This window comes from Nicotiana sylvestris, chromosome 1, assembly GCF_000393655.2.
Source record: "Nicotiana sylvestris chromosome 1, ASM39365v2, whole genome shotgun sequence".
NCBI lineage: Eukaryota > Viridiplantae > Streptophyta > Magnoliopsida > Solanales > Solanaceae > Nicotiana > Nicotiana sylvestris.
Window position 1 is genome coordinate 172,239,703 of NC_091057.1, and position 20,658 is coordinate 172,260,360.

At 39.0% G+C, this 20,658-nt stretch overlaps 1 protein-coding gene across 1 annotated transcript; it reads right to left on the reverse strand.

Moving 5' to 3' along the window:
- Window positions 1-6,525: 6,525 nt before the first annotated feature.
- Window positions 6,526-8,524, reverse strand: LOC104213456 (uncharacterized). Its single transcript, XM_009762962.2, has 2 exons — window positions 7,843-8,524; window positions 6,526-7,462 (listed from the first exon to the last, which is right to left on the reverse strand). The coding sequence occupies exons 1-2, from the start codon at window positions 8,442-8,444 to the stop codon at window positions 6,757-6,759; spliced, it is 1,308 nt and encodes a 435-aa protein (XP_009761264.1). The 5' UTR covers window positions 8,445-8,524; the 3' UTR covers window positions 6,526-6,756.
- Between the last annotated feature and the right edge of the window lie 12,134 nt (window positions 8,525-20,658).

Genomic DNA, 20,658 nt, shown 5'->3' on the forward strand with positions numbered 1-20,658 from the left:
TAAGGATGAGATTGTAACATCAATAAATTAAGAGTGTTCTATTTTCCAATCATGATCCCTCTATATACTTTTAGATCTGAAGTTAATTATGCTTGGTTAAGATTTACCCTTTTTTTCATCATTGATTGATTCAATCATAAGGCTCGACACTTTTTGGTCGAACAATTTGGCGCCATCTGTGAGGATTTCTTAGCCAAATTCTTTAGTTTCCTTCAGATCCAAAACCGGTGAAACATGATCACCACCAGGAAGAATGGTAAGTAAACCTCACGTGCTAATCTGGATCATGATGCAACACACAAGCAGAAGTTACAACCAACTTCCCCGCAAATCCCACAGGAGGAGAACAAGCACATCCTGCCCTACTCTAACACCCTCCCCCGCACACCGGCTGGTCCACGAATAAGCTAAGGCGAACCCAACCCACGAGGAGCTAGAGCACAAAAAGAGGGGGAAATAGAGTCAAATACGGCCACCGAGTTTAGAAACCACCATCCCATCAGCCATTTAAACGCCAGGCAGAGTGAGCAACACTATAAGTCTACCCTCGTTCACCAACTCATCGGATCGAGGTAAGGAAAATATCATTGTGGTTCACCTTCTGTTGTTTGCCGAAACAGGGATACAAGCGTCGCGCGGGCAAACAAGTAAAGGAACATCTGAACTAGAGAATGGAAAATTGTCACAAAATAACTGGAATATCGCCTAACTAACACCCCAACTTCTGGAAAATGACGCCCCTTAAGTCGTACTCTCTCTCCTTCACCCAGGTGTTGTCCGAATAAGGTTTTTCCGGGGAGGTTTTGATGGAGTCGATGAGGGGGACGTTACCGAAGTTTAAAGTATAATCCATCGCCTCGCATGCCAATGGTACCTCCAGACCGGAAGACGAAAGGACTAGACCGGGAAACTCCAATACACGCATAAAACGAATGTGAGCAAAATAACAACGTACTATACCCTCCGACATCACTCTCTCCGATGCAAACAAAATCAATCAAACTGGGACTCATCCAGGAAACGCAGAGGTTGAGCAAAACCTGGACTCCTCCAGGGGACACCCAAAATTCTCAAAAAGAAAAACTGGGACACATAACAGTTTAATATTTCGACCAACTCGAAATAACACCTATACGGCCAAGGGTCATCGCCAAAAAAGAAGAGTTTGACCTCGCTCGAACTACAACAGGTTAATATTTCGACCAGCTCGAAATAACACCTCTACGGCCAAGGGCCATCGCCAAAAAAGAAGAGTTCGACCTCGTTCGAACTGAAACGGGTTAATATTTCGTCCAGCTCGAAATAACACCTCTAGAGCCAAGGGTCATTGCCAAAAAAGAAGAGTTCGACCTCGCTCGAACTGCAACGGGTTAATATTTCGACCAACTCGAAATAACACCTCTACGGCCAAAGGCCATCACCAAAAAAGAAGAGTTCGACCTCGCTCGAACTGCAACAGGTTAATATTTCGACCATCTCGAAATAACACCTCTACGGCCAAGGGCCATCGCCAAAAAAGAAGAGTTTGACCTCGTTTGAATTGCAACAGGTTAATATTTCGACTTGCTCGAAATAACACCTCTACGACCAAGGGCCATCGCCAAAAAACGAAGAGTTCGACCTCGCTCGAACTGCAACGGGTTAATATTTTGACCAGCTCGAAATAATACCTCTACGGCCAAGGGCCATCACAAAAAAAAAAAAGAGTTCGACCTCGCTCGAACTGCAACGGGCTAATATTTCGACTAGCTCGAAATAATACCTCTATGACCATCGCCAAAAAATAAGAGTTTGACCTCGTTCGAACTGCAACGGGTTAATATTTCGACCAGCTCAAAATAATACATCTACGGCCAAGGTCCATCGCCAAAAAAGAAGAGCTTGACCTTGTTCGAATTGCAACGGGTTAATATTTTGACCAGCTCAAAATAACACCTCTACGGCTAAGGGCCATCTCCAAAAATGAAGAGTTCGACCTCATTCGAGCCTAATAATGTCTTTGCAGCTATCGGCCGTCGTCGTGCCTTTTTCCTTCTACTTATTAAAAATTGATTTCGCTACAAACTCCAAGTTCGACCTCGCTCGGATACGTATATAAAAAGATGACTTTGTAGCTATTTATGACGGTTTGATCCCACGCGAACTACTCAAGTCAAGACTAACTTCATCTAAAACAACGAAATTATATCAACTCATTTGAGTCAAAGGCGAATCTACTTAAAGCAATAAGTCACCAAGTCAATTCCGCCCCAAATAGGCGAATTAAATGAGACTCCATTCGGAGTCACGATGAAGTCCCACTCAGTCTGGTTAAAATTGATTTCCTTGAAAAATCAGGAATCCACCATGCGAAGATCCGAACATTTACGCCAGAGTTGTAAAGCAAAAGGGGAAGATATACAAAAGACATACAACGATGAAAGCTCCTTTATTTAAAACAGTTGTGCAAATAGCCACAGGTTATACACGGCTAAAACCAGTCCAGTACTAAATAAAATAAAATAAAGAAGAAAAAGACAACAACCATAAACAAGAAAAAACAACAAAGATAACTTTTTTACTTGGTGCCATCACCGCCGCCCTCCTCATTGCCGTCTCCAGGAAACTCCCCCTCAGCATCAACATCCTCGCCGGCCTCCGGTGTTGCGGGATCATAACCACAGTTAACACGAGCCTCTCGTGCCTTCGCCCGAACTCCTTCATAAGCGGCCTCAGAAATATTGACCGCTTCCCCACAAACTCTTGTATATGTCCCGCTGGGGTTCGGCATGAACCCAGAGTTCGTGCAAATGGTGAGGAACAGCGGCGGAGGTGGATTCAACTTGGGCCAATAATTTTTCCTTTTCGGCATCAAGAATTGCAACCTGATCTCCCAAAGTTAAAGTTTCTTGGTCAATGTAGCCAATACGCTCTTCAAACCTCGCCTCCCTGAGAGTTGTTGTCGCCCTCTCAAACTCTTTTTCAGATTGAAGAACACAGATAGCGTCCTCTAAAGCCGCCGCCTTGGCCGAAGCCGATGCCCAAGCACTCTCGACACTCTCCAACTCGGAGACCTTTCTCTCCAGCTCGGCTAATTTCCCCATCCACTCTTCGCTCAAAGCCTCGACTCTGGTGGCATTAAGGTCCAACTCGGACTGCAACGACCGCACCTTCGCCTGAAGATGCTCACACTCTGTGGCGACCCCTTTGACCAATGCAAGTTCTTCGTCCTTTACATGAAGTTGCTCCTCGAGCTCGCTATTCCTGCGAATAGCCTGCATCAGCTCCTGATCCATCTTCTCCAGTTCCTCACCAAAAGATCGATCACTGGCATTCGCCCTCAGCCGCTCGTGCATCTCACAGTACTTGTTGCGGTAGCGCTGGTATTTCTCCAACATCCTCAGAAAAATTTTGGCCCGGGTGTCGGCCCTGCGAACACTTTCAATCTCCACCATGTACGTCGAAAAGACGAAAAGAGTTGGTAAAGGCCATCAAAAATAAAAGGAACGCAAAAAGAAAGAAGAAAGACTTACCCTCAGGCCCATAGCAGCCACTCCGTGCATCAAATCGACGTCGTAAACGTCCCGAAAAGCCTCACACTCGGCGGTAGAGCACAAAGGTCAAACAGCGGTACCAAGTCCTCCGTGTCTCCCAGAAGGTTAATCTCCGACGTGATTTCAAGTATATGGGTCGGGCCTCCCGCATGAACCACTCTATGAGTAAGGCCTTCCTCGAACATCCTGATATCATCAGGATCAAGATCGGATTCAGATTCGTAGTCATCGACCATGGCACTTTTTCCCCTTTCTGCGGTCGAGGAAGAAACACGACCTGGTCTAGAAGATGAAGGCATGCCCAAAGTAGCAACAGCGGTCTCGGGATTCCGACCCCCCACCGCAATAGTCTGTTGGTCAATTATAACAGCGGGAGTCTTTGTCGACGGGTTGGTCACAGTAACCGGCTCTACCTCTACGGACGGGTTAGCATCGTCCCCCATCTCAGACTCCATCGAGGGGATGCCACCTTCTGAACATACCACTACTGAAGGAGCCGTTTCGGACTCCACTCGTCATCTCTTTGACGGTCCTTCTCTATCCTCAGCACGGGAAGATTCCCTCGTTGAGCAAGTAGTAGGGGTCGGGGCCCCAGATTGAGGAACAGTTTCTGTGCATACGGCTACGACCGCAGATTCAACTTGAGCAGCCCTTGTCGTAGGTCGGACATCAAACCTTGGTACGGGCCGAGTAGAATATGTCGGTTGACGAAATGCAAGCGGAGGAGCCCTAGCCCTTCGCACTCTCCCTAATGACGATAAAAGTCGTATAAGCAACAAAGCCAAATTGCAAAGTGGAAAACAAAAATTGCGACAAGACTACTTACCAGTAAGGGGCTTACCTCCATATTTCTCATAGAAGGACGACCATTCGCGAACTCCCGCCGTATGAGGAAGAATGGCATTCACCCATTCACGGATATCGTCAACAGGCGTAGAGGGTAGTCTCGCGGCTGCAAAAGCAAAAACAATTCAATACAACCCAAAGAAGTACGGTCGACTATCATTCCGACAAATAACGAAAAGCACCACGACTAATCCCAGTCAAATCATCGACAGTGTATGACAAGTAAAGGTGGTATTTGAATAACACCGAAAAAGGCCGTCATGCGAAAGTACAATGGTCAAAGAACATAGTAAGACTCCAAGATCTATATATAGAAGGGAATTCTCGGGAAAAAGGGGGCGGGACTTTTTCCTTTCTATTTTTTCTCCTATAGTCTCTTCTGGTGAAAGATGTAAACTATTTCTTTTCTTCCCCGGATCAAGGATGAGATTGTAACATCAATAAATTAAGAGTGTTCTATTTTCCAATCATGATCCATTTATATACTTTTAGATCTGAAGTTAATTATGCTCGGTTAAGATTTACCCTTTTTCTCATCATTAATTGATTCAATCATAAGGTTCAACACTTTTTGGTCGAACATATAAAACTTAAACTCTATCTATAATATTCCCGACATCAAACATACACAGTGATAATCAAATATTCGTAGTCGTGGCGGAGTCACGTTATAGCAAGGGTGTTAACTAACACCCCTTTGTGGAAAAAATATAATGTGTAGATAGGTTCAAAAAGAAATTATATGCATATATACTATATGTTGACTCCCCTTGATTTTTCTTCTATGTTTATATTTATATATCTTGACATCTCTTAATGAAAATCCTGACTCCGCGTACAATACGTAGTTTAAAAAACAAGGACACAGCAGGCGTGGTGCGAGCACTGAGCATGCTGTGCTTCTTGGATTTGCATAAGCTGTTCTAAGACAAGGTAACAATTAGTCAAATAGGTCAGGTGAAATAGAAGTAAAGGATTAAGGATGTTATCCTTGCTGTTCCCAGCAATCTATTACTTGGTCCAACACCCATGTGAGAATTTAATAGAAAAGCAGAAAAAAACAAATTAGTCAATCACCCAAAAATTGGCTGTTCTACACCAATAAACATTGTCAAAACCAGATAAATTGCCACATATTACAGCCAAGTCTTAATTCTTATCCTACCAATTTCATTCACACGTGTACTGCTAAATGATGCAAATAAAATGGACTAATTTAATCGACACGCCGTACTCATTTGATTAATTTGAATTGCTATTATAATAAGACATGTATTTGCCAGATCCAAAGCCACCTGATGCCTAATGTATGCCAGCCTAGAAGCCATATACATTGGATTCCTACCAACAAAAGCGACAAATATCAACCTACTTTGGATTCCCATTTCCTGTCCCCAACTTCATTCCTTAAAAACAAAACGCAATTTCTTTGTTAAAGTCTACATTTTGTGTACTCTTTTGGGTTAACGAAGGCAAGTAATCAATAACGATTCATGCAACAATAATAATAATTATAATTATGTTTCAATTTAAGCAAGGTGATGTTGACTTTATAAAGTTTCACTGTCCATAAATTTACTGTGCTAACCATCAACTTAAGGCAATTCTTTATTTTTTTTAATCCATGCTTGAAATTGACAATATGAAAGCCTACAATGCTACATATACGGCGTTTGACGGGAACTTTTTTTTTTTGAAAGTTTTACCCAATAATACTCATACTAATGTCACTCATTCAAAAAGAGAATGTTAAAAAACAAGTCAGATTCAAGGGAGGTAGGTCAAAAATCATTACTACATTACCTTATCAATGTACTAAAATATTAACGCTCGTTGGGCACGAGAAATAAGGAATATAATTAATTTCGAATTTAAAATAAAATAACCTCACATTTAGTCGGAATAAAGTCATTAATTCCGGGAATAATTATATCAAAATTATATTGTTATTTTTATCTTTGTGTGAGGATGAAATGACAATCCGAAATAATTAATCCTAGAAAACCTGTTTCCCAATCCTAGTATACTTGATATATACTAGCACATGTAACTTTTTATTACTAGTTTCAAAAATATTTTGATAAATTTACACAAGATACTCAATGTCACACATCCAAAACAGGAATGTTAAAATGAGTGAGATTCATAATGCAAGTTCAAAATCATTATATTACAATTCAATCAATAAATACATCCATAAAGGGGAAGAAAAAGGAACTCAAACGAAACAGTTGTCTTAGCACTGTACACTCAAGAAAGGTAATGTAATAAATAGACAGAAAAGAAAGCCAGCTAAAAACTGCTGTCAGTTAGTTAATTAGCAAAAATCAAACTGAAACCCGAAGCAACCCATTTGAGCGTTACGACCCGACCCGTTTCACCATAATTCTTGATCTTGCTGCCTCAATTCTTTCCGAAGCTTCTGAGAAAATGACCGACAAGCATCCATACTTAGATCCATGGCAGCTGCCAACGCCACAAAAGCCGCAGCATCCTCCGCACAGCTCACGTGCTGCACCCCTACTTCCACCTCCGGTTTGCTGCATTTTCCGTCACCTCCCACCGTCGACGACATCACAAACCCTCTGTACAGCAGATGCGCCCATGATCCGGACCCGGGTTGTGACCCGAAGTCCGACCCGGAACCTGACCCGGAACTTAGGTCGAAGCTGCTGTTGGGACTAGTCAACGGGGTCGCTCCGTTGACGATATCTATGCTGATTTTGCCACCCTTTTTTGTGCTGATTGTAGAATTGACTAATGTAATGGCGTCGGTGGCTCCGTCGGGAATGATCTCGAAGCGGTAGCCGAGCTCGCCGTTGCTTTCTCGCCACGCTTCGAGGCGGCCCCATGGCTTCCACGTGTTGTCACCGGGTCGGAGTATGAGCCAGGATCCGGGATTTGACTTGCTGACCCGATCCGAACCTTGTGATGGGACGAATGGAGTCACCATTGATGCTGCTGCTACGGGTGAACCCGATAGATCATGGACTGTAATTGACCATCCTTTTCGTTCTTTTACGGGTGTCTCTTTATCAGAACTAAAACAGCTTGTTGATGTGCTTGGTTCTGATAGTGACGATCTGTACATAATAACAAATTCATATTAGATACCCCTTTTCAATAACCAAAAAATATAAACCCATTCAACAATCGGTAAATATAATCAAGAAATATTAGTTATCCAGGCGGATTGATTGCTTATTTTAAGTTAATGCATATGAACTAATCAATCAAAAACGATAGAGTAAACTATTTAGTATTTTGATATTGTCAACGACTTAGTAAGGTAGCTAATTAGATAAAGACATGGTTTTTTATGAACTAAACTGAATACTAGAGAACCTTATGTACCCTAATTCAAGATCTAAAAGTTGGTCAAAACATGTTGCGTGCAATCAAACGATTATGACAAAATCCAATTATTTTTCTAATTGAAAAGAAAAGGATTAACTAAACAAACCTGGATCTTAAGTTCCGGTCACCGGAGTTTCTGAAACTGAACTTGCAAGTAAAAACCGGTTGCTTGTTTTTGCCATTGACTTGAAAAACTTGTGGACTACACTCAGGTTGTCCATCAAACTGAAAAACAAATCTTGGGTCAGGTTCAGCTCTCACGTTCAAATTCAATTCTGCAGTAGACGACGACCCACCAACAGAAACCCATCCATTCTTAATAACAACTCCTCTGTGCCCAATATTCTCCAAACTCTTCAAATCCAGTGGCACTAAAACACTGCCCAATAGCTTCCCACCGTTGAAACACCCAAAACCCATATTATCCCCATATATTTCAATCTTTAAACTACAGGGTTTTCCTCTACTATTGGATTTGTCAACGAGTTTCACAAGCTCTGACTTACTGAAGTTAAAACAAGCATGGATTCTGCTGTCCAAGATTGCATCTTTTTCTTGAATAAACGCTGGGATTGTTGTACTTTGCGTCAAGAAACCTTTAAGCTTGATTTTACAGTCAAAAGTCGCAGTAGGAGGTGGTTTTGATTCAGCCGAGAACTTTAAGGCTAAACTTCCGATCACAATACGCACAAAAGGACATGGATCCATTAGTCCTTTCGTATTTTGGTGTTAATAGAGAAAGAAGAAAGAATCACAAGATGGAAATTTTAGGGAAGAAAGTGGAATTGACGGTAAGCATATATATATATATATATATATATATAAATAATAATAATAATAATAACATTAATGGAGTAGTAGGAGTATTAACTAAGTGCATAGGCGTGCGTGCGGAATGAGCTGTGGGCACGTACGCATAGAAGGTGCGCCAGCAAGGAGCATCTCTGTTCTCTCTGTCAATTAATCAAGCATTTGGTGTGCCTAAAGGCTCTAAACTTGTCTTTTTTCCAAAGTGCTCTATTTCTTTTCCTAGATTTCTATTGGGTTGTGTCCTCTGGGGATTTTTTGATAAGGGCTTCTTTGCATTTTATGTCCCTATGTTATGGGTCTTTTTCATATTACACCCTAATCTTTACTTTTGTATAGTTATTCCACTAATCGTTTGGTTTCACTTAAAAGTAGCAATACCTTGTTTTTGAGCATTTGATCTGGCTTAAACTACAAATTGCCATATAGTGTGCAGTATTTAGAAGCAAAAGTACTATGCTTTGACTTAGTGGTTTGATTTGAAGACAAGTGAGTTATGCTTTAATTAGCTATATTGGAATTAATTCTTGTGATATTATTTCTTATTGATTGTTTGGCATAAGTGATCGATTTGCTTTTTTATTTTGATCCAAAATAAGTGTTAATTTATATAATCAAGAAAGAATTCAATTTGTTTTTACAAAATTATCCTTATGTATATATCCCTAAAAAGTTTTCTTACTCCTTACATTAAATATTTAATTAAGGGTAGTTTAGTCATACTAGGTATTTTTGTATAGAATTTAGTATTTTCTTAATGGGCGTGCCAAAAACAAATTGGTCACTTATTGTGGACCGGATGGAGTATATTATATTAATCCTGAGATTCTCAATTTTACTGTTTTATCCTAGGATTATAATTTCAATCTCTGGCAGGTATAAATTATCCGGTACTATTTTTAATTATGAGATAACTTATCCTAAAATTAGTAATTAAATAAGGGATAAGGGAACTAAATTTTTATCCTAGTATAATTTTTGCTTATCCATCGTAACAAACGACCACTCGGAGGATGGATTTTGTGTAATGTTTCGATTATTGAGGTATTAAGGTGGCATATAGTGTAACACGTGAAATTAAGTAAATTTACATGTTTTTTAACAGAAATATATGAGAATATTTTTCTCCCATTTTTCAATGCTTTTCCCACGTTTAAGATTCATAAACTTGGTTTCACAAAAGATTGAAAGTTCTAGCACTTTAATATAACCATGAAATGTTTTGTTCCATCAAATTTGTGTAAAAAATGGAAATGAATATTTGACAAAAAGTTGAGTATTTTGAAACTGTTTTCATACATTCTCGGGAAAAAATTAATACCTTATATTTTGACACATGGTTAAATATTTGGTCTAGATAAACGAAAAATATTATTTTTTAAAACAAGTTTCCTTCTTTCTAACTTTGTACCTCTAGTGTACCTTCATGTTTTATCTATTCACATGCATTTCATCTCATACAAAGATTCATTAACATTTCAAACACTAAAATTAGCTTTATAGTTAATTAATAATTTTACAAGAGAACCAAGAATTTTATAAAGGAAAATCGTAAAGAATAAAAAACATAAAGTGCAGCTAACAAAATGGCACAAAATTTTAGGGATGAATAATGCAAAAGTTTTGGACTCTTTTGAGGGTTTGGTTTTATTAGGAAGAAGATGGAAAGACTTAAGAGGAATTGTAATTGGATTACAACTGGAGAACAGCTGTTGGGAGATTTTCATTTACACCACAAGTCTTCACCAACTTGGACCCTAGGTCCAATATGGTCCCATCACCCTCTAATTTATTTTTTATTTTTTATTTTTCCTTCATTTTCCAAATGAGAGAAACTTCCCCTAGTTTTTTTTCTTAGGACATCTAATTTACTTCTAGTCTAAATATTAGTCTTTCGTAAATTAAAACTTTCTGTAAATATATAATGTTTAAAAAAGAAGAAGTTACGTATCCCTTTTTCTCGTCTACTCCTGCTGTTTCAATTAGTGGAAAGTTTATTAAGATGTTAAAGGGGGAGAATTAATATTGTTATGATTAACCTATTAAATATCTGTTTAAAGGGTGTGCAAAATTTTTAAATACAAATAGCATATATCGGAGGGAGTATATAAAAAAATCTCGTTACACTTCGTAAAATGTAATTTATCTTTACATTATGTAGTCTAATTTAAAATATACATATACCCTACAATATTATTCTTCTGAGATGAACTTGTTGAAGTTTGGCAAATTTGTCCCACATCGGTGGGCTCTTGAATTTTGGGGGAATTTTCCCCCTATAAAAGAAGGCTTAATGTTTAGGATTTAAACACATAACAGAACTAACATTAGCGTATCACTTCTTTCTCATCTATACCCGTTGTTTCAATTAGTGGAGAGTTTATTAAGATGTTTAAGGGAGAGAATTGATATTGTTATTATTAAATTATTAAATATCTTTAAAAGGTGTGCAAATTTTGTTAAAATACAAATAGTATATATATACACACGAGGGAGTATATAAAAAAACTCATTATACTTTGTAAAATTATAGGATATTTCTACGTAATGCAGTCTAGTCTGAAATATACACACTCTACATTATTATTATTCTCAGGTGAACTCGCATTAGTGTATCATTGAAAATAGAAATTAAAATGAAGGATACTAGAAAAAAAATCTCAATTTATTTAAGGAAATATGTTTCTACTTTTGTCATGTCTTAACTACTTTGACACTAAAGCATTTTAAGAATTTAATTTTCTATTATTGTATAGCAGATATGAAAGATATATGATCATAGGTGGCAGATTGGACAATATATACTCCAAATTGGAATAAGAGATTGGCAATCCTTTTAAAATAAATCTAACAACAAATTTGATATATTTATATGGTATAAAATAATCCAAGAAAAAAAACTTAGTTAGCTAATAGTTCGTTTGGCCAAACTGCAAAAATCAGCTTATTTTGACAAGTATTTTTTTTCAAAAGTACTTTTGGTGAGAAACAGTTTGTGTTTGACTAATTAGTTTGAAAAACACTTCTGAACAACAATTAGTGTTTGACCAAGCTTTTAAAAACTGCTTTTAAGTATAATTTTTCTCAAAAGTGCGTTTGGGGAGAAGCTTGATCAAATACTTCAATTTTTAGCCAAAAATACTTTTGAAAAAAAAACACATTTTTGCTCGAAGAAGCTTGGCCAAATAGACTATAAAACCAATGGCTCAGCCGCACAGCATTTGCAGTAAGGTGTACGTCAATTAGGACCACTGCTGTTTGTCAAGTGGCAACTTAGAATTGGGACCCTGCCAACCTGCAACAGCCAAACAAGATTAATGCTTGTCTTGTTTTGATAATTTCATCTTCTATTCTAGACCTTACCAAACAAGTCTTATTGGACTTTTGTGGGGTCTGTTTGAGAGAGCTGAATGCTGATTAACAATATTGATAGATTGGATTACTTTTATTTGAATTAAACACTACCAAATTCAATTATAACTAAATTATTATTACCAGATTAATAGTAAGCAAATCAAGAAGTCGTGTTTTGGAGGGTAGTTCGATTATCAAGAGTTTATAAAATGACAATATCATGACTTATGAGTATTCTTGTTGGCTTGTTGCACAATTAAATTTTCATTATTTTCTTTACAGCAGAGTAATAATTAAAACCCAGTTTTTCTATGAGATTGGGTGTAAGAGAGTACATGTTTGTGAAAAATGGTGTGGATAATACTAGCCAAGTAGAACATAATGACACAGTTATTGTGGTTAATTTTGGGGTGCAATCACTTGTGTAATCTGGTGGAGTGAGGTGTATTTTAGTGACAATTGTGGACCGTTTTGGGATGAAGACACATCAAAATTCAATAGACAAGATATATGTGACCAACTATAGGGTCAAAATTAAATTTGGGCTGATTGGGCTTCTGACGTCGACTAAACTAGTGGATCACTTCTTCCCCTTTTCTTCTTATTTTCATTTGGTTTTTTTTTACAAACAAGACAATTTTACCAGAGGCCGGTGACCAAAATGTTCAACGATCAACTCGGCAAGACCATGAAAGTATATATAGACGACATATTGGTCAATTCAAAGAGAAAGGAACACCGTATCACCCACCTGAGGGAAGCCTTTGACATAATCAGAAGCTGCAGCATGAAATTAAACCCCGAAAAATGTGCTTTCGGCGTGACATCTGAAAATTCCTCGGCTTCTTGGTAACACAACGAGGAATAGAGGTCAACCCCGACCAAATCAAGGCCATAGAAGGAATCCCAGAAAATCTAACTAGCAAAAAGCAAGTGCAAAAGATGACCGGCCGGATAACCACCCTATCAAGATTCATCTCGCGGTCTTCCGATAGGTGCCATAAATTTTTTGGCATACTCAAAAAGGATAACGGACTCTAATGGAATTCTGAGTGCGTAAACGCCTTAAAAGAGCTAAAGTTGTCTTCGCTACCGTTGCTCGCTAAGGCAGAACCCGGAAAGCGCATCCTCGTCTACCTGGCCGAGTCCGACGTCGCAGTAAGTGCGGTCCTTGTACGAGAAAATAAAGGTACGCAATCTCTAATCTATTACATTAGCAAAACTTTGGTCGACACTGAAATAAAGTACCCCCATCTCGAGAAGTTAGCTCTAGCCCTGGTCGTAGTTTCACGGAAGCTTAGACCTTATTTCCAGTGCCACCCCATCTCGGTGGTCACGACTTTTCCTTTAAGGAGTATCTTGCACAAACCCGAATTCTCGGGCAGGTTGGCAAAGTGGGCCATAGAGCTGAGCGAACACGATATAACCTATCAGCCGCGAACAAAGATAAAGTCGCAAATTCTTGCCGACTTCGTCGCCGATTTCAGTGCGAAGATAATGTCCGAAGTCGAAAGGGAAACCACCATTATTTCCACCAAAGTATACGACCAATGGGTTTTGTACACCAATGGCGCTTCTAACGCATCATGATCTGGACTGGGACTCGTGCTCAAGGTCCCAACAGGAGAAATGGTTCGCCAATCCATACGATACCTTAATATGACTAACAACGAGGCCGAGTACGAGGCTGTGATTGCAGGGTTAAAATTAGCACTCAAGTATGGAGAACGGCGAGTCATCCTTCGATGCGACTCGCAACACGTCGTCAATCAGGTCACAGAGACTTTCCAAATTAAGGAGCAACGGTTACAGAAATATGAGGCCAAAATATGCAAACTATTACCCAAGTTCGACGAATGCTAGCTCGATCAAATACCCCGAGCGTAGAACATCAAAGCGGACGGCCTCGCCAAATTGGCAATGACCACTAAAAGCATAACCGGAGAAGGGGACGTGGTCACTCTCCTCCATTCATCACTAGACCAAATTGAGGTATGATCTATAAACCTAACTCTGGACTGGCTCAATAGTATTATCTTATACTTGCAGGATGGAGTGCTCCCACCCGACAAAAAAAATCCAAGAAACTTCGAATGTAGGCGGCCAGGCACAACGTCGTCAATAACGACTTGTACAAAAGGACATTTGGTGGTCCCCTAACAAAGTGCATAGGACCAAATCAAACACGGATCATCCTCGAAGAAGTACACGAGGGCCACTGCGGAGCTCACACTAGTAACCGAGCTCTCATTAGATGCCTCATACGAGCAGGCTACTATTGGCCCATGATGAAGCCGCCGACTTCGTCAAAAGGTGCGAGCAATGCCAAAGATACGACCCCATGATTCACCAAGCGGGCGAACACCTTCATTCGGTCACCTCGCTTCTGGCCTTTCATCAAATGGGGAATGGACATCGTCGGATATCTCCCGACGGAACGAGGTAATGTACAATTTCTTTTAGTTTTAACTGACTATTTCTCAAAGTGGATAGAAGCAGGTGCGTTCGCGAGCAAGAAGTAATCATGTTCATATGGAGAAACATCATATGCCGCTTCGGCATCACCAAAGAAATCAGCTGTGACAACGGCCCCCAGTTCACTAGAAAAAAGACCGGCGAGTTCTTTAAAAAATGGCATATCAAAAGAATACTCTCCCACGCCATATCATCCCGCAGGCAACGCGCAGGCGGAATCCTCCAACAAAACAATATTAAATATCATGAAAAAGAAACTCGAAAACTCTTAGGGACTTTGGCTAGAAGTGCTGCCAGAAGTGTTATGGGCATATCACACCACACCAAAGACGAGCACAAGAGAAATGCCATACTCACTAGTCTATGGGACTGATGCAATGATACCAGTTAAGGTCGAGGAACCAAACCTAAGACTCAAATGAAAGCGGGCCAAGCAACGACGAGAACAGAAGGCAAGAGCTTGATGAAGCCAAAGAGGGAAGAGACATGGCCTACATAAGAATGATAGCTCAATAACAACAGGCAGAGCGGTACTACAACAAAAAAGCCAAAATCAGGCCACTCAAAGTCGGGGATTACATACTTAAAGCCAAAACGCAGACCAGCAAAGATCCACGAGAAGGCAAACTGGGGACCAATTGGGATGGCCCTTACAAAATCACGGCGGCAACAAGGAAAGGGTTTTTCCAACTAGAAACAATGGAGGGAAAAGTGCTACCGAACAATTGGAATGTCGCTTACCTCAAATACTTCAATTTATAAAAACAAGACGTCCTCCAAGTCGTACTCTTTTTCCCTTGCCCGAGTTTAGTCCCAATTGGGTTTTCTCGGGAAGGTTTTTTAACGCGGAGACGAAGAGGGCATCTCGAAGTCAAGTATAAGTTAATTGCCTGACCACTCGACAACCTCTCCAGGTCGGCCGATAAAGGGACTAGACAGATTGGGACTTTTCCACTTCATGTATGAACAAAACAAAAACATGTAAAACTTCTCCAATGAATGTACAAACAAAGTGAAGTATGCAAACACATGAGTTTCTCATAATCTTAAAGATTTTAAATTGATTTATTTCCTTCCATTTTACTCATAAAATCCCCAATAATTATCCCTCAAATTATTGTTGTGGTTATTTAGTCATTTAATTTCTATTTTTATGCCAAAATATGATTAAAATATTTTTTATGCATTTTTATAATTGCATTTTGTATTTTTTAAGCTAAATTGCATATAATTACAATATTAGCCCTGTTAATGTATAATTACATTTATATGCATAAAATTGATCTTCTATATTTTTAAAATATTAGATAAATATTTTAAATTATTTTGGTACACAAAATTATTTTCTAGGAATTATTTATTATTTATTGTAAATTATATAGGGATAAATTAGCTATTTAAAATATAGTCAGGTTACATTTCAATTTTAGCCTTAATTTTAACCCAACCCCAGCCCATTTTCATATTAAATTACCCGACCCAAACCCTAAAGTCGCCTACCCGACCCAGAACTAATTAAATCATGGTCGTTGATCTGAGAGATCAATGGCCCGTATTAACTCCTTCCTTTTTTAATCCTAAAAGACCCTAACCCTATCTCATTCTTCCAAATCCCCCGCCTCTGTATTCTCTCATCTCCTCTCCTCTCTCAGCAACTCAACCTAACCCTAGCCCTTTTAACCGTCGACCTCTCTTCTCCGGTCTTCTACGTTGATCTCTCATCAACTCTTAAGCCTCCAATGGCTCCTCTAATGCCTTGCTTGACTTCTCTAAGGTCTTCAAGGGCCTAGGGCCATGCCGACTTGCGTCTAGGGTTCGTCACTTTCTCTTCTTGGCTACTTCAGTGTGATTTCGAGCAAAATCATATTGTATTTGTTACGATCCTTGGGATTCTAGACAGGTCCTTTCACCTCTGTATGGATTTCTTCTGAAATCCTAATTTCTTCCTATATCTCCTAGATCTGTACAAATTGGAAATGATTTGAGTTTGTTTCTTTGATGTTTTACACTATCCTTGGAACTTTTTACAAGAACCATGTGATTTCAAGTGTTTTCGTCTTTTTCTAAAATTAGGGTTTTCGGAACTTCTTCTAAAACTTTGTTTAGACTAATTTTTTATGTTTAAACTTCTATTTTCTTTCATATTTTGACTGGTCCTGTGAGTTTACTACTTCTTCAACTCGCCTATGTTGAAAGCCCTATTTTTTTTAGGTTTCTTCGTTTGATTTTGTGACTGGCCTGTTCTTGTTTGAGTTTCTGTGACTATCTCGCTTCGAATGTGTTTCTACTGAGTTTCTTATGCCTAACCTACATTAGCTCTATGTGCTTCTGTTCGTCTTGACTGGTCAAGACTTGCCTCTTTGCTTGCTATGTTTAGCTACTCCTATCTCACTCTATTTAGATGCTGAAACATTGACTCATGACTCTCTCCTTGATTAACTCTGAGCTCCTTGTTTCTTGGCTTGATTTGAAAAACTTTCCTTTAGACTTTCGATTCTCCTGTTTTAACTTGTTTATTTGCTTATTCATGGGAACCCATGTTACTCTCCTTAAATTAGTAATTTCGAATCCTTGATTCCATGATTTACTATATGCTAATTTTCGATTATTTCCATATTCTGTAACTTTATTTTGTTTTCTTACCTTATTTGGTTAACCGAGTATTTTACTGATTCTTTATTAGTTGTTTGCTTAATTGAACCTCTATGTACTTACCCCTAATTGTCTATTCTCTACCTTATACTCTACTTGATTTCTGTCGTTAATCATTTCTGCCTATCACCGTTGGTTGATTACCCCTTAATTAAAGGAATACTTGCATTGATTTGATTCTGATTAGTATTTGGTTCCATAATTACTATGCTACTATGATTCTTGCCTTATTTTTATCTAATTTCGAACTACTATATATACACACTCTCTCATTAACACAAACACGAATATTGGTTCAAAAACTCTCTCTTTCATACTAAAAAGCTTTCTTCTCTCTTTTGTGTCACGTACTACTGTCTAAAGTCAGTCGGCTGCAAGCCAAGGTTAACTACTGTTTTTTTTTCACTTTGTGTTTACTACCCCTTTTACTGGTATGTTCCAATTTTAATTCAAATTCCAAAAACAATATGCTTCTCCTATTACTTTAATTTGTCATGTTTCTAATATGCTTTTACCTATGGTTTTGTTGTTCAACCTGCAATTGGCATGTCTACTTCATTGTCTTCTTTACTGTATGCTATATACCCCTTATGATCCCCTTCTAGTATGTCTTAATGTGTCTATGTTTCCCTGATCCTGGCATGCCCCCTTTCTGTGTAAAGTAATTGGCTATCCTAAGCTTCTTGATTCTGTATTAGCTCTACAGTTCCATGCTATACTTTAAAAAGCCTTGACCCCCTTTTAAGGAACCCTCTGGTTCTTTACCTATGTGTATCTATGTTTACTATGTGCCCTATGCTTATCCCAAATCCCCATTACCCCCTAAGTGGATGTGTGCACCTGTCTGACTTCATGTATTGAAGTGCTAATGAACTTCTCCTAATTCTGTATTTGGTTTGGTTGATTGTTGATCACTTACCCTTTTTAAATTGTATTATTCAATAACTCCCTATGTGTTTTACAAAACCATTTCAAGCAAATGCCTTTTAATATTGTTTTCCTACTGAAACATTTCAAACTATGTCAAGCACTATCACCCTACTCCTAAGTCACTAGGTTCTGCCCCCTCCATTGTGTGTACTGCCTTGGGATCCTCTTGAAAACCTCTGAACTCTGACACATTGGGGTTGGCCCTTCCACACTGCACTTATTCAATTTGGTTACCAAGTCTAGGTATGCACACTGCCCGGGGATCCTTGATATCCTTAGGGAACTTTGACGCACCTAGACAATGATATTGTCTATGAAATTGGCATTTGAGGCTATGGGAAATTACTTGGGCCTGCTTCACCCTCCCTATAGTATAACTTCTTCTTCTTCTTCTTCTTCTTCTTTATCTATTTATGTAATTCATTCATATGGTTTGTAATAACTTGTAAACGAATATTGAGGCAACTAGTGAAAAGGGTGGGTAGTTACATATTTATAGGGTAATACAGGTAGAAACCATGCATATAGGACTTTACATTTTTGCTATGTTTGCCTTACCATGACAGAAATCATGCCTATAGGTCCCAAGTGGTTCCGATAATAGAAATCATGTTTGTAGATCTTAATATCAACTTCACAAGTAGATACCATGCCTATAGGATATGATCCAATCCAACTTCTATTATAACGGATATTATATGTGCTTTCATTTGTTACCATACCTACCAGTTTCTAACATCAGTGTTTAAACACAATTAGATATCATGCCTATAGGGAACAATACCAGAAATTCTGCATATAGATTTAAACCAGTTTAGTTTGAATAAATCAACTTAGTCCACGATTAGTTCACTTTGAAACTAGTTTAATTAGCAGTTTATTTTCCTGAAATGAGTTCTTTCAAAAAACTGTCTTAATCTATCATTAGACAGCATGCCTATAAGGATTCAAGAGTCTGCTTTTAAAAAATCAGCCTTGTTTTACTATATAAAATGTAGTTATCTGTATTTCGCGTATAGGCAAGCCTATAGGGAGTTTTCAAAATCTTGCAATTCTAAAACTGTTTTGTGACTTAATGTTGTTCTGATTTAACAGTCTTAATAAATCAGTAGGCAAACTGATAGGGCCATTACTTCTGAGTTTATAAAATAAACTGGCTATCTTCTGTGTCTTGATATTCACTTAGACATCATGTCTTAGGATATTGTTTAACAAAAGGCCCTTATTTGTGCTTGAGTCGTGCGACCTATATGTATTGTTTGAGGAGGTAAACTTGAGCCTCTAATTGCTCTCTTTTATCTTATGTGCTAAGGTCATAATTGTTCTTGTCTGTCGCCTTAGTATTTTCACCTTTAAAACTTTAGGGGTCTGTCTAGAACTACTTATAGGTAGAGGTCCTAAAATTCTTCCAGGACTATTAAGAAGGGACGGGTAACAGCACGCAATAGATATTGCTGACCAACACTCGTTTTAATGACCACTAAAGAGGTGGAAAGGGTAGATATGAGATATGATGACTACGCGCTAATTTCATGTGTAGCCCCTTATTGAAGAGTGTTTACCGGACATTGTGTGGGGTGATCCTATAGTCTAACCAACTTAGGACTTCCCCTTTTCCCAAAATTCTTTTTGTTTAAACTTTTTTTATATGTATACAACTTGTTCAAAATCTCCGCCTTGTTTTGAGTTATACAAACGTGTTTTATTTATAATTGTTTTTTTCAAGTATTTATTTGTTAATGGACTAATTCGTAAATATAAGTTCGACCGGAAACCACAGTTGTGGACCAAGAGGGGTGCCTAACACCTTCCCCTCTAGGTCATTTCGAGCCCTTATCCTAATCTCCGGTAATGCAAACTAGTTCCAAGAGTTAATCACTCTAGGTACCCTAATGCACCATAACCCGTTAGGTGGCGACTCTTCAAACCCAAATTCCCAAAAGGAAATGAGTTATTACCCCCATGAATGTCGAAACCCATACTTCTCTCTATCTCCGCGGAGGGGAAAAAAGGGGCGCGACAGCCAGCTCATCCCTTAAGCCGTTAGCTTCCGTTTTCGCTCTGCTCAAGCTCGGCACATAAGGACGTCACCTGAGCTTGGAAGTCGACACACTCGGCCATAACTCCCTTGCTCACCTCAAGCTCATCATTTTTGGTGCTTAACGTCTCTTCGAGCTCGCTGCACCGACAATAACCCTTATGAGCTCATCATCCTTCTCCTTCAACTCCTCATTCTTCTTCATCAGATCATCAAGGAGAGTTGGTTACAAAGCATTCTCACCAAGCATGTGAACCATGGCCTTGTGTTTGGTACGGTGCTCTCTATATTTTGAATCCATTTTCTTATAGAGAGCTATCCTCTTCGCCTCCCGACCAGCGGTCTCCATCTTTGGGATGAGATTCTGATAAACAAACGAAAAAGGGTCAGTAAAGGCAAATAACGTAGAGGAAAAAAGAAATTGAAATGCTAAGAGAAGACTTACCCGCAGGGGCATCCCGGAAATGCCTAACGACAAGTCTGCATCCTTCAACGTCTGGAAGGTCCTGTTCTCGGACTCTGCGTATAAGGGGGCTAAAGCCGGAACCACACGCTCCAAGTTGACCAACAAGTTGAAATCCAAAGGGATGGCAATATTTTGAGTGGACCCCTCGGTCCTCACCTCCACTCGAGTAAATCTCTCCTCGAAAGCCCGTACCTCCTCAG